This window comes from Sturnus vulgaris, chromosome 7 (assembly GCF_052056855.1).
Source record: "Sturnus vulgaris isolate bStuVul1 chromosome 7, bStuVul1.hap1, whole genome shotgun sequence".
Lineage (NCBI taxonomy): Eukaryota > Metazoa > Chordata > Aves > Passeriformes > Sturnidae > Sturnus > Sturnus vulgaris.
In genome coordinates this window covers 34,636,731-34,655,880 of record NC_142249.1, presented here as the reverse complement: position 1 = coordinate 34,655,880, position 19,150 = coordinate 34,636,731, and the positions used below count along the sequence as shown (strand labels likewise).

Below are 19,150 nucleotides of genomic sequence, written 5' to 3'. Positions count from 1 at the left end.
TACCAGGTTCAGCTTCTTGCCTTAATTTTGTAATTGTCTAGATATTTTAATAATTTGGATATTTTAATTATTGTCCATATTACTATTTAATCAACTCATACAGTGTATATTTGATAGCATGATCTCTGGTTGATAACCAAACACCTGAAGAGTGAATCAGTCTCCTAATTCTTGAAGCACCCTTCACAAGAAGGTATCTTCACCTTTCTTTCACTTGGGATGAGTGATAATTGTACTGGGTGAATAAAGCTTGGCTCTGCATGCCAGACCTGCCTACTAGTCTGGAAAATTCTATACAGCTGTTTGAGCAAGATGGACATTTACAGGCCATGGACCACAGCCAGGCACTTCAATTAGTTGTATAATCTTCCTCTCAAGCAACTGCAGGCAAAGAAATTTTGCCAGACCTGGATTTGAAATAATAGAACAGATGACCAGCAAAGGAGGCCATTAATAAAACTATCACACTAATTAAGAGTAAATAATTATTGCAGTGTACATAACTGATTCTTAAAAGGATGTTCTGCAGACAGAAAACAGCAGCAGGGATGTACTTACTTTGCAAAAGGATCAAGACTAGTGACAAGACTAGAACTCTCTTCAGGAAAACCAGCATTATTAAGGGTCAAGGACAGTCTGCCCTTCTGTTCTCTCAGCATGATTTGTTAAACCCCATCCAGAAATTTATAATCAGCACGCAGCCATGAAATCACTAACCCCAAGATTTGCAATTTAGTTACTATTAGTAATAGCGTTAATATCAGTCCAAAACCAAAGAATCTTGGGAAATAATATTTAAAAACTTCATTCCAAGGACAGTGCAGAGAAGAACTGAAGCAGTCACTAAGAGAGAAATGGAAAGACAAAGTTTAAAACTCTGTGTTGCTCTTAGGGTGCTGGAGAACAAAGAAGTCACATTAAATATAAAGAATTCATTCATGTGATCCACTCTGGCTCATGCAATCAGCAAGGACATTTCTGTTGCTCCTACTCTTACTGTAACAAGCCTCAGGTATATCTCTTTCTTCTAGTCACATAAATTTCAATTTGGTACCAAAATTCTACAGAAAAAGTTACAAAACCAAATTAACAGAGAGTGAGCCCCCTAAGGATCACATTTAGAGAGTTATTTACCCATTGTAGGGATTAACTGCAGATTATCCATTAAAATCAGATTTTTTCACTGATGTAAATTAGCACAGCTAATTAGCACAGCTCCATTCACACAAATGGGGCCATGCCTTTGACTCCCAGTTGATGATCCAGCCTGTAACATCTCAGAAGTGGGATTTTGTTCACCTGAACAGAGAGTCGATGGGATGCCTCCAAGCAAAAAGTTGTAAGCCAGTGTTCACAGCAAGCCCAGTTTCACACCACTCCTGCTGAGATGTTTCAGCTATCCTGAATTCTCCTAAAGGCTGCTTTGTCTGCAAAGGAAGGCAAAAAACCCTCCCAATACAGCAGCAAATTAGGAAGGGGGGAATGTGACACCCTAAATTTAAAGCCCATAAAGCTTTAAAGAGAAACTCAGCTCAATGGGACAGTGAACATGTGGGTGAGGGGTAATTTTTAAGATGTTTCTTCAGAGGGTTACAATTTATATGGAAGTACTTATACTTTCTGTAAAAGACACACATTTCAGACTCCCAATTTTTGGGAGCCAGACTATCTCCAAGGAGTAACTTGGTGCATATAAAGATGGGACAAAGAAAAACACAGTAGGTTTGTGGGAGTAACACGTGATTAAAAACCAAACAAAAAGCACACCAGGGTACCACTAACCAGCAGAGCCCATTTACCAGTGGAAGAATTTCTCCTACCTAACCTGAGTTTGGTGATTTGCAGAATGCAGGAAAAGCATTTTTAGAGGTCCATGAATAGTTTTAGAGGCAACAAGGTGGCTCAGAGGAAGGAAATGTTCAGACTCAATAGATTGTGGGTGGGGAGTGATGAAATTATTGCCAGTAGGATGTTTTTCACTATGTGCAGATTTTTCTAAGACAGAAAAATAAATATGCAAACATCTCTTGGGTGTTTCAATGCTTCAAGGTATGTCTGGTCTAAGGGGACAGAACATAAAAATTATTTGACTGCTGAAAGAAGGAATAGCTTAGAGAACAGTAAACATGGAAAAGATTTGATTTTTCGGAGTTTTGGGAATTACTGATAACTACCTTAAGGGGCAGAATTGGAGATGGAGGGAGAGGACTTGCACAGCCTGTGTCTGTGCCACCCTATTTACCTCCCTTCCTATTCCTCTCTCTGTCTTGGCTTACTCCTTTCCCTGTTCTACAGATGGGAAGTTTGGGGACCCTGGGGCAGTTCCTCAAACACTGAATCTCAGCCACATTTCTAACATTTCTACATCTCCATTATGATGGCTCTGCACCCTCTGATACAGGCACAGCTTCTGCAGCAGCAGCAGTCACGTAAACTGACATTTGTTACTTAAGAGAAAAAAAGACTTTTAGGTGTTTGGAGCAACCCCCACTCTCTTTTCAAACAGCTAAAACAATTCCTTTAAAGATGTGACAAACAGCAGTTAATCTTCATTGGTGTTTCTCTGGTTTCTCTCCACACTGAAGGTCCTGGCCCAGCCCTGGTCTCTCAGTGCTGGCACCTCCAGTGGGGACTGATCACAGGTCAGGCAGGGCAGGAGGAATTAGGGAGATTTAAAGGAATATGAGAGACATGATGGCAATAATTGCTGCAGGGCCTGGGCTGAAAGCTGTAGCTATTTCTTCCTTAAGAACTGAGGCATTGGGAGCTACAGCTTTCAGCCCAGGCCCTGAAGCAACTGTGGCAACAATTTGTTGTCTTGCTTTCACCTCCTAAAAAAGAAATTGTAATCATTACCATGATATTAGGAAGGGGAAAACCCAAACCACTGGAAGGTGAAGGAACTTTCCCAAGTACAATCAGTAATGATCAGGAAGGGGAAGAGGCAGTATTGTGTCCACACACAACACTCAAAGCAGCACATAAAAGATTGGGTCCTTGGAACAGGTCAGATTCAGAAGGACACCACGGAATTGACTGAAGGACTTTAGAGCTTCTCTTAAGAGTCCATTCTGTTTTGAGTTTACACCCAGCAACCTTTACCTTGAAACTATTATCCTCTCCTGAAAAACCAAACCAAGCAAGAAGCACAGTGTTTTCTAAACATATAACAAAATGTTGTTATGTGGAACAAGCGGCTTTGTTAAAGAGTTCTCTTGGAGATCCACTTCAAGGCCAACACACACTTCAGATTTAAATAGTCTGGTGTGTGAGGAGAAATTCACAAAGCCAGGATTCTCAACTCCTCTGTACTTGTGCCTCTTTGCTATACTGCTAGGGTGACTCTGCTGCCAATTTTTCAAACAATTTAGAATTGAACTGTCTTTTTTTTAAATCTGTGAGAGGAGAGGGGAAAAAAAAAACCGGGGGGGAAATGAGGCATTTATAAAGGGAGACATAAATGTGTCAGTTTTAGAAATCATCTGCAAAGGGAGGAGGTAGGTTGGCAGGTATAATGGTAGACCAGAGCCAGGAAGCAGAGATACATCATTAAAAGCATTAACTAGGTGTTTTGAGGAATGACTTTGTCAGGGTGCCAATATGACATTACTATTATTTCATGACAGACTCGATGTGTCACCAAACCTTTGTATCATTTAGACCCCTAAAAGCAAATTAGTGTTTTTTAAAATAATGAAACACTTCTACCATTTCAGTTTTTGGGTGTTTTGAAACTTTTAATCCACGATAATCTGAAGCTGATTCATCCACTATTCACAGAACAGTTGAGACTCTCACAGAATTGTTCTATCTTGAAGCTTTATCAAGAACTCACCATCTTACCCTACCCTTGAGTACAAAAGAAGCAGACAAGGACAGGAATAATTTCAGCTTAAGCTGACTCCTTTTGCAAGAGCTCAGGTATACCTCATTTACTGGAAATCCATTATGCATCTAATTCCAAGGGGCTGCTCATTCCCTTCCATGGTTCTCCATCAGCTCCTGACAGATCATCACTTTGTTCTCTTCTTCTCTAGGTTAGGCTGGTCCTGATTGCCCCTTTGCATCTCAGAGAGGACACTGCCTTAGTCCATAACCATTTCCTTGAGAAAAATATTTCAGTGACACTCTGTTTTACCCTAGGAACACGTTTTCCAGGAGCTTCTCTTCCTACACTTGTAACTCACTATGGACAACACATTCCTGTAGGAAGAGTAATGAATCCAACTCCATTTTTAAGCACTGGGAAAAACATCACATGCAAACGAGTGACAGATGGAGCTGTATCAGCTTTTACCTAACAGTGAAAGGGGAGGTAGAAGTCAGTCTCAGCACTTTTGTCAAAATGTGTTTTTATCAAAAGACATGTGTTAAATTACTAACACATATCCATAATATTTTTAAATATTTATACTATAAACTAATGACATCCCCTCAATTAGTGAAAAGTGTCTTCTGTACATTCCTTTGTGAGGAGGGAAACAAATAAAAAGGCAAGGAGGACTTGGGGAGAAGTGTGCATGAGATCCAACTCCATCCATCATGGTCCTTACATCAGATTTCCTCTTCATCTCCCTCTGCTCTAAGACTGCCACTTATCCCATGGTCAGAAACCTCTCATGGGGCATCACTTTTCTGCACAAAAGCCATCTGCTTATAACTAAACTTTGTTTTTTCCTTCCAAACTGATTAAAACAAACAACAACAAAAAAAGTAGATCTACTGGCAGATGAGCTTCTTTCTTAATGGGAACACTATACAGATAGACAGAATGTTCCTTTATGTTCATGAAGCTTCTCTAGCATTGTGTAAATGCACACTCTCAGTGTAATCATGAGTTTTCTATCACCATTAGCAGTAGGACCCAGCAGTTAAATCAAAGAAGCCTAGAAAATGCCCCAACACCGGAAGATTCCCACAAAAAAAAAAGCCTATTTAGATAATTAAGGAATCTTTATGATATAAAGATTTTCATCTCCCAGCAAATTATAACACATTAGGTAATACTGCCAAAAAAGTCCTGAAAGTTTGCAAAGCCACAAACTAAAACTGGCTTTTCTTTCACATGATCTTGAAGTAGTGGCTGGGGGCAAGAGGAAGGGGAAGTGAGGGAAAAAGAGGAAGAGTTCACATTGAAGTAGAAAACTATTGGAAACCTTAAGTTTTGTCCAAGTTTTTTTAAATCAATATAAATGGAATATACTTGGGTTGCAGATATAAATAAAACCCAAGAATGTCTCCCACATACATACTGTTGATAGAAAAAGAAGTTCGAAAATAGGGTTTAAATCATCCTTCTCAGAAGCTTTAAATCTTAGCTTGTATCAAGTGACACTGAGCTTCTGGAAAGTGGCAGTTTCATGTATGAAATGTGTCTCCTAAACTGAAGAGCATACAGAGTAGAACAAGATAATGTGTCAACAAATTACATCCTAAAAACTAAAAGCAATCCAGAGAGCCTGCACTGACTGATTCCTTCCTATACAGAAAAGTACCAGGTGTCACGATATCACAGAGGAGAGTTTAGATCTTAATAGCCTAACAGAATAACAGTACACCAATTCACACTGTGGATAAGGAAAAAAATGGAACAAATACCCACAAAACAATAAAAAAACCAAACCACAAAACAATTTCTCACCTCTGTTGATTCCCCAGGAGCTCCTCCTGGGCCCTCCCCACATCTTTATCAAAGCCTCCACTGCAAAACCTACTCCCTGTGGTTCTGCCACCACCTGCCCCAGCCATTTCTGCAGCCAGCTGTCCCCTCAGCACAACTCATCAAGCACTGACAGAGCCTAAGAACATGATGCATTTTAGAGTTTTATGTCTTAGAGGCAGAACCTGCCAAAAATTATTCCTTGTTTTACTTTATCTCTAGGATTTAAAAGGAAGGAATCACACAATGACTGGGATTCTAGCCATCAGTTAGGACACTAGAAAAAGAACAGGACTGTTGTTGCCAACTTGCCTTTGAAAGTCTATAAGAAGTTTTCAAGTCAAATTGCTTCAAATTCTTAATTTGAGCTCCAGAATTCCTGCTACTTGTCAGGGAATATGAGATGAACCCTCTAAATAGTTAGTGGCAAAGCAAGTTGTTTTAGTGTGAAAAGCTGTTTCTTCCTATAGCTGTGCAGTAATATTTATGATCTCGGTAAAAAAGAATGCAGCTGTAGTTAATCCAGAAAACTCAGAAAAGCCTATAGTGCAAATTTTTTTTTTTTTTTTTTTTTTTTTTTAGGTAAATGCCTATCATCCCCGAAGTTTTAATTATTAAAGACGCTGAAAGTTCAGCCGCAAGAAGAAAGGTCAATGACTAGCCCTGGTTAAGCGCAGGAATCAGGGATGATAAACAGGTAAATTAATTGTCTTTTCCCCGCTTATACAATAATTGCGGAGCCGGAGCGGCGGGATGGGCACGGCCGGAGCTCCCCCTGCTGCTCACAGTCCTGTGCACACTCTGCTATTCAGGTACAAAAAATTCAGGTATCATAAAAACCACCCCGGACAAGACACCAAAAAATCGCTGCTTGGCTGCCTGAACGACCCGGCTGTCGTGGTTTAACCCCATTCAATGACTCAGCCCACGCTGCCCCAGCAGCCGGAGCGGGAGGGAATGGAAGGGGGGAAGCAAGGAGTGTCGCGGGCTGAGATAAAGGGATTTAACAGGAAAGCAAAGGGTGGAGGCAGCTCTGCAGACCAAGGAGTGAATGCCCAGCCCCAGGACAGCAGGGCCCCGTCAGTGTAAAGGGGACTCGGGAGGACAAACACCATCACCCAGATGTCCCCTCTGCTTCCATGCCCCGCTTTGGGTGCTGAGCACCTGTCCCATGGTCTGCAATGCCCGGGCCCCCATCCCGACCTGTGCACCCCAAATCCTCCCCGGAGCAGCGGGAAAAGCACAGGAGCCTTGGCTCTGTGCGAGCCGGGCTCAGCAGCCACACAAACATCTCTGATCTCTGCATCATCAGCCCGTGTCCAGCACTAACCCAAACCAGCCCCCAACAGCCACGGGCAGGAAAATCGACCCTGCCCCAGCCAAAAGCTGCGCTCACACCAAGCTGACACAAATTACAGCCTTCCACACCCCGGCTGGCCTCAGCTAACATGGGACAGCCCAAAACTCACTTCTAAGTCCAGCCCTAGTGACCATTTTTTCTTAACTGATGATATAAAACACATTAAACATTAACCCCAACCAAATACCAATTCCTGTTAAGAAAATAAGATTTATAATCTTTATTGTTTACTTACATATAATAAATATAATACAGAACAAAAACATCACACCCATTGATTGTATTACACAGGCTGTTAATCAGAATACATTACATTTTCTTTTCATTAGCCCTTTTATAGGGTTTTGGTACTGGATATTAAGAATTTCAATTTATAAACCTTTTAACATAAAAACAATCTTCCAATTTCCACCTTCATGCACGTTTCAAATATTCATATATATACTGGTTTTGTTAAAAATATATAAGCACTGTTCAGTATTTGCAATATAGGACTTCAATTTCCATTCATTAGATCTCTATTAATATAGAGAATTTCAAAATAATTAATGTCTTGAATCTCATTTTAATTAAAAATACTTATTCTATATTTTTTATTTAACTGATCTCCTATCAGAAAATGAAGTGACAGGACAAAGACACCCCAGGCAAAAGCCAGTGTTCACTTTTAGAGAACAAAGGGTAAAAAGTCTGGTTCCTGCTTCACCTGTATTATTCTGGAAAAATGGAGACACAATTTGGTATAAAGAGGGCAGGAGGAAACCAGAGTTTCTGAACAGATATGCATCTTCATTTCAGATTTACCACTGCCATCCTGCTGTTTTCTTGGCTTAAAAATCACTGCATCAAGCCCGGATATATGTTTTTCTCTGCATGAATATCCTTACCATTAAATGGAAATTAGATTAAAATGCTACATTTCTTTTTTATCAAAAATAGATCAAGGCTTAACACACTCTGAAATCAGGTTTTCAAGTGCAAATGCAATACACATCAGCAATTCACGTTCTGCTTTCACTAAGGAAAATAGTTAAAAGATGATGCATAAAGATGTTTCAGAGGATACTTGGATACCTGGAACTTGCTGTGCTCCCAGAACATTGAATTATCAGCAAACCGTACAGACTTCAGGGGAAAAAAGTTTTCTTCAGGTGAAAGCTCTTCAGTTAAAGCAGCTTCCACTTTAAAAGTGTAACTGAGAATTCCCTGAACCTCAGTATAAAACGTAATGCCAGAACAACCACCAAAACCACCACTGGTTTTGTGCATCTTTTAATGCACTCAGCTTTCAGGAGTTTCATAACTCAAGGTTTCATAAACAATTTTGTTTTACTAATATCTACTCCAAAGAGACCTTACACAATTTTTAAATCATTACAAACACCCTTTCGTCTCTACAATGCTGAAGTTGTACCTAAATGTACTTAGTACATTTCTCTGATTCCATTCAGGTAATGTCAACTCCAACACTTGGCAGCACTTTCCATGTAGCCTTGTGTAAACAACCTCTCGTGTGCCAATTAACAGAGCATTCCTTTGTAACTGCATTGGATGGACTTCAATAAAACCAAACCACAAACAAAAAACATCTCCTAAGTCTCAAAATATAACTTTTTTCCACTTTTTTTTTTAACAATCACAGGGCTTAATTTAAACCTTCAGCTTCCATACAAAATTATTATTTTAAATACCTACTTTCTACATTAAACCAAGCTCAACCAGAGATCAATCCAATAAACTAATGCCCAAGCACTTCCTATGTGGAATTGGGCTGTACAAGAAATTATCCAAAAGATTTTACAGTACGTTTCCTACTTTTCTACTAATATTCTTCATTTTCAATTAACATTTCTGTTTCAAATGTTTTTAGTAGTTTTGTTTTCTTCTCTAACAGGAAAGTGAATGTTTGGCAGGAAAGCCCCTGCTGTACCCCTAGTTAGAGGAAAAAGTAGATTCTAAAATATTTTAGAAATTACTCATTCTGGCAGTGGAAGTAACTTGATTGGTATGCAAGAGGTCAGATTTAGGTGGAAGAGAAACATCACCTGTGACACAGACAAGGAAGACTTGTGGACTGGCAACATCAGTAACACATTGACTGGTATCACTGATAAAAATACAATCATTTGCATATAATAAAATTAGTTCTGTGCTAAATGGCTAACTCCCCTCAGATTGATAAGTATGGGGTTTGATTGGTTTTATTTGGTTGGGTTTCTTGAATAAAAAAGTGGGTAAAAAATCAGAAACATATGTAAAGAACTATAGAATAAACAGTCTTGAATTTCTATTTCTGAGGCCATTTCAGTATCCAGTCATATTTCTTCTGTGGAACATAAAGAAAATTTGTGCACCTTCCCTGAAAAAACCTTCAGAAGTTCATTAATAAAAGAAAGGGAACATTGAATGTAACTTTATGAATGGAGATGCAGTTAAAGGACTCTGAACTTGTGGAACTAAACAGCTGCTTTCTACAAAAATCCTCAGAGAAAAGCCCTTTATGCTTTTTAAAAGTAGGAAGTGAAAGCCAGATGGAATTCTGGATGCATTCAACATCATGACAGGTATATCCAGAAAAGGTCTGGTTACCTACTAATACCAGATGTAATGACAAGAGTGAGAACACAGATCTCTAAGTAGTCACATAACATGTCAGATTTACATCTTATGTCAGATTTCTAACACCACAGGGGACTAGGGCAGTCAAAATACAATTACACTGGCTTTACCTAGAGAAGAAATTCACTTTGCAATGAATGCAACAAGGCATGGAAATGGAAATGTCAAAGCAGAAATCATCAAGAGGAAGCTGATGCTCAAGGCTGATGACTATGATCACATGTTCTCACTATGGACAAAAGAAGTACACAGCAAAGTGCAGGGCTAAATATTTCTCATGCTGCTGATTTTTAACAAAAGTCATGTAGCAAGACAAATTCACCTTCTAAATAAGTTGCATAATGACTATGTGGAAATATCTTTTGTGGTCAGTAACAGCAGTGTGTTTATCATCTTTACCAGCACTAAAATCCTCCATTTATATTACTGAGGTCTCAAAGCAAACCACTCCAAATACATGCTGCAGACAGAAATACTGCAAAGGCATAAAGGTCAACCTGACTGCAGTGTTCTTTTCAATAAAGTTTTACTTTATTAATGCTGTCTGTGACTCTCATGGGCTTTGGATCAATTCCCATTCTAGCCACTTTACTGGAAAAACAAAAAAAAAATCCCCCAAAGTGACAAAACTTCGTAAAATTTTAATGCTATAAATGAATATATTTATGTTAGAGATCTGTACTTATCTACCCCAGAATCAGATTATGTATTATTACAGCACTGTCTAACCCTGAAAGTTAATGTCACTGTCATGCCAGAAGTACAGCTTCAAAATCAGCAGAGTAACTATTCATTTCTATGGCAAAGAGGACAATAAAGTAGAAAATCACACACATTTCAGCATCACATTAGAATGGATGTTTCTCCAAAAAGTAACAAAGTGTTGGGCAGAGTAAATTTTATTGACATCTTTAAATGCTCTTAACATTCTCATCATTATTTACCTGATAAGCCTAAGGAAATTCAACATGGAAGTTACATGATGTGAAATGTTTGAGTGAAACCTGGAAATGTTTAATGTTAAAAGCAGGAATTAGTTATCAGCTCTCACAATGTATGGTATCATCCATATTTCCCTGAGAAATCATGCCCTGCAATGATCATGTAAAACAAAATACAACATTAATGAAATTGTGGATTAGATAGGGAAGAAACGCATAACAAAATTTTATGAATCACATAAATGCTCCTGGAGCTATAACTATTAAAATGCAGGCACTACATGTGACAGCCAGAACAGAAATGCCAACTAACTCAAAACATATCCCAATGATTCAAAGTACCATCCTACAGTTAGCCATATAACCCAACACTGTGATCAGTTCACATCAGTTAGTTTCTTGATTTTTGAGCATGCCAGTTCTTCATTTCGTTTATACTCTGCCCTTCTGAGGCTTACTTCCATATGAAATTCAAAGTGTGTCCATAAACTCAGCCTATCTCCACAATTTAACTGGTTTTCCCTGTCCTCTGATAGCTTAGTTTAGCTCAGTAACAGAATTTCCCTAAGATAGGAGGATCTTTTAGTAGGGAACAGGAAAGACAACATTCAACATTAAGAGAAATGGAGCCAAGAATTACAAAGAAATCGTTTTGCCACCTTATTTAAAGCCATCACAGCTGTGAATAGCAGTACCTAGGCATGAGTATTGTGACGGGAATGACAATTACAGCAGCAAGAAAAGCAATTTGCAGGCTGTCCTGTTTTTCCTAGTACATTCCAAGGAGGTCTGCCATGAATAGACCAAGAATCACCTGCAGCTTCCCCGGGTTGAACAACAGCCCTGCTTAACACCCCACTTCCACAAAATACCTACAGGGACACTCGGGCTGTGCCTCAGCCTCCAGCTTCTGAGTCTGTGTGCAGACCCTGCAGCCCTACAGCCCCTACCCCTTACATGCATTCCCAGAGGCCAGAAGCCAAGGAGCAGGATGCAGTGAAGACTGGGAAAGCCAAAAACCAAGCCCTCAGTGCCTTCAGGAGCACTCATGTGCCCCGGACTTTGTTACAGACATGGAATTTCCATCCCTTGCTGAACCATCATTACATCTGCAGCAGTCCCTCCTAGTGAACATTTTCATTGTGACTGAAACCCAACACGAAGTGGCCAGAAAAACTGAAATCTTTTTGTTCTGAGGTTCAGCACATTGCTCATCAAACTAGGCAAGACTCACCAAAACCTTAAAAGCAAATGCATGCTCTGTAGCTTTTGGCACATTATCATAATTTCCTTCATATATAAAAACCAAACAGCCCCAAAACCTCAATTGTATGCACAGAAGAAATTGTTGGTTGTCTCAAAGGATTACAGGAATTAGTTCAACAGTTTGACAGAGCAACACGTAGCATTCATTCCCTGTTTTGTAGGCGTGGGAAGTCACTGTTCCTTAACCATCTAGTGACAATCAAAGAAATGCCTGACATCATTTTTCTAAAGCATATGTGGTTCCTACAAGAAGTAAGTCAAAATAAAAACATCCCCAAATTGAAACAGTAAGAGCAATGACAATATACACTACCACACAGAGGTAATGCATTCATGAGAGAGCTCCTTCACATTCCAGTTGTGTCACGGGAAGAAAAACCCAGCACGTCTCCATTGCATCAGAGGTACCTGAGAATCAAAGCTAAATCTCTTGTGCATTTACCAAGCATCCATTAGAGACCTATGCAATTTACATTTCAAATCAGACATTTATAAAATATCACTGTACTAAAAATCACAAGGTTTTGTAGAAAAAACTCCATCACATTCTATTAAATGCAGGAACAATGTTATATGTCATAGCTTCTGTAATTAAAAGTGTAACACGTTTCCTGTAACTACAGGGGCACCACTGTCTAAAAATCCTTTCAGCAAGGACAGTTTGTTTTGTTCCTACTATTTAAAGAACTGTAATTTAATGCAAAAACACAGCTTAAGCTACCTAGTGCCAGGAGATAAAAATATTTTGTATCTTATTAAAAAAAAAAACACAAAACCATTTTTGTTAAAAACAAAAACATTTAGAAAGCCCTGACTTTGAGTTTACTGAATGTTCTTCAACATTCCTGGGGTCAGAGACAGAAGAATATTCTCTTAGTACTTCTTTTCTTAACCTCTCAAACTAATGACTAATGCAAATTAACAGTCATATACATGAGAAGCTGTGATGATTTTTGACTTTAAGCCATGAACATAAGGGCAAATATAAATAGCAACTGCATATTTGACATTACAGATACAATCCTGTTTGCATGACCAATTGCTAAAAACATAATAGAAAATTTTGCTACAAATACTGTCATTGCCCATCTGAAAGCAAACTTGGTTTTCCCAGGCTTAATGCACTGATGCCACAAGTTCCAGCTGATTCAAATTTGGAGTTAATGCCTCGCCTGGTATCAAATATTCTGCAGGATCTCATTGAAACACTTCATTAACTGAAAAGAGACTTTTTTTTTTTTTGTGAGTAGGCGTTAACAATGCTTCTTGAAAAAAAGTTAAAGCAAATATCCCCTAAATTTGTCATAATTTTGAAGGACAAATCCAGTGGAGGAAACTCCACTGACCAAAAAATGCCTGAAAATGCTACCAAAATCAGTTTCACATACTGCATTTCTGACCCCTCTACTTGTGGGATTTGGAAATTTAACTGTGAAATTTAGTTGACTTTCTTGTCTATTTTGGGCTTGTGGTTTTGTTGTAGTTAGTTTTGTTTTTTTTTTTTTTTATTTCTTATTTTAGTGTCCAAGAAGGACTTACTACCTCATCTTAAAGAGATGCCTCAGATCACCAAAATTTGTAGTGCAACTCAATATTAAAAACAGGAAGGAAAAACTTGATGAAGGTTAAATATTTGAACAGAATAGCCCAGGTTCATTTTGTCTTCTTTCTCTACACACAGTTCTTATATTAAATTTCCACTGCTGGCTCGAATTCTTCTATAAATGTAGAGCCTAAGCATGTTGCTTTCCTGTATTCCCTCTCAAATAATAGTTTTATTACCAAAAGACCAAAATTGCTTTTGGAAGGATCATTACTGAGTGCCAAAACATGAACGAGTATTTCTGCTATGTCATCCTTCTGCATTTGTGTGGAGGGACAGTAGAAATACCCTACATTATTAATAACCTTGTTGTGTGGAAGAAAATACTCCTGGCTAAAAATCCATCTTACATTCATTACAGAAAAAATAAAATCCATCAAAAGCCAAAATTAACTTTGATCTAAGTGCCTTATAGGCCAGGAGCTGAAAACCAGCATTGACTAATTTCAAATATTCCTGAATATAATTAATATAGCTTCTCCGGATTAAAAAGGATAAAACACTGCAGTGGAAGGAAGATAATTATCACTTTTAGAATAAATTTATTAATACAGCTGGGGGGAAAAAAAAATCAATGCAAACACCTTTCCTTTTCATATTGCTTAGCAGATTGTAGTGCCAACCCACTGACTGAAAACTTTCACAATTAATTTGATCTCTTTCACAATGTGGCAGCTACACCTGAAAATCTTCATGTCTGAGAGACAACTGTGATTGAGAATGGGTTACAGAACCAGTCTGCTTTAAAACACGTATAAGAATGTATACTCAAATGTATTGCAATTAGAAATATTTTACCATTCACTGAAATTTTAAGCATTCCTGATTGTTGGGCAGTTTTTTTGATTTTTAAAGTTCAGCACCCATTGCCATTACAAGGCTACTCAAAATGGCCTAAGACATTATATATGTAGTGTTCCAGGACCGTACAAAGATCCTGCCTCAGCAATTAAAAGAATGCACTTAATAAATTATTTTTCTATTTTCATCTATTAATATGCAAATAGTTTATACAACATAAAAAATTTAATTTGTACCTACTACAGGTAACATATCTATTTAGCTTTTCATCTGAAAGCCTGTAAGACTTGATGACCTGCAAATTTATTTACATAACTCATTCTAAAGTATCTTTTAAAAATAATATTGTCCAGCATTTAACAAAATTGTGATTTAAAAAAAGAAAGAAATCACTTAACAGCATTTGCTTTCTTGATTTTGTCAAGTAATGTCACCAGCTCAAGTGTTATAAGGCAGGTTGGTTGCTCAGATGGACTATGTCTCCCTATGGTGACAGGCATGTAGTAAATCTGTTCATTTATAAAATCACATGAAAGCAAGAAAAAGTTTAGAGTTTCAAAAGAACTGAAACTTCTTATTTTTACTACAAATTCAAAATAGGCACTGAAACATGATTCCTTAGGGACTTTTCCAGAAGATTGTCTCTTCGCTGGGCATCATTCCATTTTTAAACTAAGAAGAAGAAGAAAAAAAAATTTTAGGGATACATAACTCAGGATTACAAAAGAGGAATTATCATAAGTATTTGTTTCCATCTTACTAACAAAGGAAATAACTCCATATCTTAAGACATCACAATGACTGTTTTGGTTAGAATATTTTTAATTTCATTATTAGATTTATGCAACACTGGAGATAAAAAATATACTTCTCATGTAATTCTGCATGCCTTATTGAAAACCCTGAAGCATGGGGCTAGGAGAGTCCTAAACTTTGTCTGCTTTAATGTTCCAAGCCAGTATTGACAAACCATGGAATGTTCCTTTTAGAGATTTGTGTAACCTCCTCTTAAAGTGGGGTATTTTGCAAACCCTTTTGCTATTCTAGTCTACTTTCCCTATGCTTATCATGAGAAATATTTGGCCTGATATTTAATGGAATTAATTCTTGTCAACCACAAACACAGGTCTCCTTTCCACTTTCTGGACCTGTAACAAAGTCTCGTGATGTTCTTTAAACTTCTCTAAATGGTTGGTGTTTTTCATGAGCTGCAGTAGCTCAGACTGAGATCCCAACATCACTAAAGAGTGAATTAATTACTTCAGATGCCTTCCAAACACAACACCCATGCCAAGAAGTTGTATGGCTCTTCTGGTGTATTGACTCACATCCAGTTTTGGATGATCTTTGTAATACTCTCTAGTAAAAAACTACATTTCTAAGCAATTGGCCAAGAACTATGACAATAATGCCTGGCAACAATTAGTAATAATAACTTTGAAGATATACTTTAAAACTCTGTCCATCAATACAGAATTAAGACTGACTGAATGCTCTTTAAAAATGTGTCCTTGCATAACAGAAATGCCACCATGAAAACCACTCCTCACCTTTCTGTGCATTGCTTGAGGCTTATTAAAGTTTTACCTTTTGTCTATGAACAGCAGCTGTCTCCATCCTGTGAAACATTATGCATAGGGATGAGGCTTTCACACTGCTCACTTTCTTCTGGCATTCTTAAAAGAAACACATTTATTTACAGTCATACAGTAATATCAAATTGGTTGTTATGAAGCCAACATAAGCACCAAGTATTTAGTGTTTGAACTTTAGCCATCAGAAACACTTAAAGACTCCTTAAGTATATTAAGTGTACTCAAGGTTGCACAATTTTCACTGCATGTGCTGGGTAAATAAATTATCATAAATGCATTAAGGGGAAAAAAAACTGTGACAACCTCTAGGAAACTTCTTTTAACAGGTAAACAAACTTCACATCTTTCCCTTTTCTGAGCATAGGTTAATAAATGGATTGGCAACTACTGCTATTAAGAAAATACTACACCTGAATATAAAATCAGGTGAAAACAAACAGAGTGCAAGTATTGTGGCTTATAAAAGAATACAGGATATTGGAAAGGCTAAAGAGACAGGATTATAGTTTGTGACTGCCCTACCTCTGAATTCGATGCTTTCTACAAATAAAGGCAAAAATTCTTCTGATTCCCACCATCACTGGATCCCAGTTGTTATAGTGACACAAGAGAGTTGCAATGAAGAATGAAAAAAATACAGGTACTGCTCCTGCAAAAAATAACCAGGAAAACTGCACCTGGAATTGAAACACAAACATCATTCTCTCAATAGCTGAAAAAATAATTGACATGTGTATATTTGGAATTATTATTATTATTATAAGTTTGAGATGCAGTTTGAGTTATTTTAAACAATGTGAGTTATTTGGTACAATTTCTACAGTTATTGCTTCTTCTAAGAACTGCATAACCTATTCCCACTGATCCATTCTTTACAATGCAACATTCTGTTTGCCCTGGGAGCTGAATGAAGACTGCTATTTCCAAATAACCTCAGCTTTAGGTTCTCAGTTGTGTCTCTGGTGCCAAGGAAAAAGTCTCCTAGACATTCCATGGGTTGGAAAGTGATGACCTTTAAAGTCCATTCCAACCCAAACCATTCCATGATTCTGTAACTCCAAAGCAAGGGCATGAGGACAGGAAGAGCCTGGGACCTGCCTTTGAGGATGACAGAGCCATGAGCCATAGGCAATGCCCCCCCGTGTGGAGAAAAGATCCAAAACTGAAGACTTTGGAGGAAACAGATTCAGCTTTGGTACTGATCATCATCACTGAGCATCCTCCTCAAAGATCTCATCAACTGTAATTGTTAAGCCCTGTGTTTTCTGACTGATTTTTAATGAAATTTAGAACACAGAAGTTGCCAAAAGGAATTAGTCATTAGAAACCTAGTTGCAATTTCCTAAGATTCAGATTTATGTTAGAAAATTATAGAAAAATACCCGAAAAGTTAGTAATTATGAATATTGTATAATTACCATGCCATTTGACAGTCATGTGAAGGCTGCATATATTGATATTTCAATCTTTACATTACAGGGTGTGATTCTTGGGGTGTCCTGTGCAGGGCCAGGAGTTGGTCTGGGTGATCCTGATGGGTCCCCTTCCAGCTCAGCACATTCTGTGATTCCATGATTATTAGCCATGCCAGTGGCATTCTTGTGCAGATTTATTTTAAGTAAAAACAAGGCTGACCAGACGTACTAACAGGGCAGCTTGAAGCTGGAAGCTAAAATTTCTGTCAGGTCATTTGAGATATGGACACCTGAGACTTCAGTGAACACAGGGCTTGGCTTAGGATATTTCCATTATGACAGAGACAGACTTGCACAAATACACTTCTCCAGGAAACCTCTAATTCTGCAGCACTTAATCAGGGTCCCTCACTTGTGCTTCTAATAGTAATTTATTTTCTAAAATATAAGACAGAAAGGATTTACTTCCTACAACGTGAGTTAAAAAGGTAATTTGCCCTTTTGTTACCAACATCAGCTGAAAGTCATCCAACAGAGCTCTGGAGATGTTTCTGCTATTTGAAATGCCTCCATGTTGCATTAGCACATGAAGAATTAATTAATTTTACAAGATCTGGACTCTGTGTTTATTCAGAATAAACAGCCCAGAGATTAAGCTGTCTACTGGGAATTAGAAAAGCACAGTCCATTTTTTAGTGCATCCCAGAAGAAAGTTTAGATGAATCATTTCAGTAGACAATCTGAAATTTTCATATCTTGATATCTATAACTATATATATATATACACACATCTCTACCAATGCATTTGCACACACACACATCTGTGTATATCTAAAACATGTACTGACACACAAACCTCCATATAAAATTCTTTTTTTTTTTACTACCAGCATTAGCTCACATATAAACCTAATCTGACCTCATGAAAGTGAATCTTGGGGGAGGAGTCTACAGATATTTTATTCCTTGCTTCCTTTACACTTATCACAAGTTATTTACCATCCCATAACAATTTATGTCTCAAATGTGTATTGCAGATGCTTTAACACCAACACAAATACAAATGTTTTATTATTGTTGGAATCACTGCAGTGTTTGCTCTATTTCCATACTGGAATATGCAGGTAAGACTAACACAAAACATACTGCCTGTCACATGTTCACTACAAAAGTATTTATTCAGGGTCTAACTCTTTTTTTACTTTTCTTATATTTATCCTTTTATTTTTCTGACTTATTTTCCACAGTGACATGTAGTACAAGCAAAATACAAGTTGTGTTTGGGGTTTTTAACTCCATTTTTACATGCACAAAGTTTCAGAAGTCTAAAGGTACTCATTACAATTTACACTTTGCTTTGAACAGCAAAGCCTCTTTTTGGCTGGAAACATTCCAAGTGCAAAACTCAATTAATTCCTTGTACCAAATAAACATGTACAAGCCTAAAAGAATTTAATTAGAAGAAATTCTGTAAAAAATGATGAAAGTTTAGTAGTACCTTACCTTTTGCATGCACATGTCAGCTATTATGGACAGAGGTATTGTAAGGCTTAGGGCAAGTGTGCCTATCAGTGATGAGGTAAGAAAGCAGCCCCTAAAAGACAATAAAATAATAACAATTATACAATTTAATGACAGTAAATAATTATAATAATGAGGTCTTACTTAAAAGTTAAAAGACAACCAAAGTAATACATCAAATGAGGAAGACATTTGATCAACTCTTAGTTACTGTTTAATAAACAAGAATTAACTCACACCATCACACTCCATCATAAATCTGTGAAAGTGTACAGAATTCTTAACTAGGCAATGGATGTCTTCTGGGCTGAGGTTTAATTCCCATACCAATCTTTTGAGATGATGGAAATTTCCCTATTTCACATGTAGT

At 37.6% G+C, this 19,150-nt stretch overlaps 1 protein-coding gene across 7 annotated transcripts in view; it reads right to left on the bottom strand.

Moving 5' to 3' along the window:
* Positions 1-7,224: 7,224 nt before the first annotated feature.
* SLC35F5 (solute carrier family 35 member F5) overlaps positions 7,225-19,150 on the bottom strand; it is a 29,653-nt gene continuing 17,727 nt past the window's right edge. For all 7 annotated transcript variants that reach the window (XM_014870833.2, XM_088168351.1, XM_088168352.1 and 4 more), the window contains 4 exons: positions 18,763-18,853; positions 16,367-16,521; positions 15,837-15,925; positions 7,225-14,921 (listed from right to left, as the gene is read on the bottom strand). In XM_014870833.2, the coding sequence (XP_014726319.1) occupies positions 15,844-15,925; positions 16,367-16,521; positions 18,763-18,853 (328 nt within the window). In that variant the 3' untranslated portion in view covers positions 7,225-14,921; positions 15,837-15,843. The remainder of the gene's footprint in view (positions 14,922-15,836; positions 15,926-16,366; positions 16,522-18,762; positions 18,854-19,150) is intronic.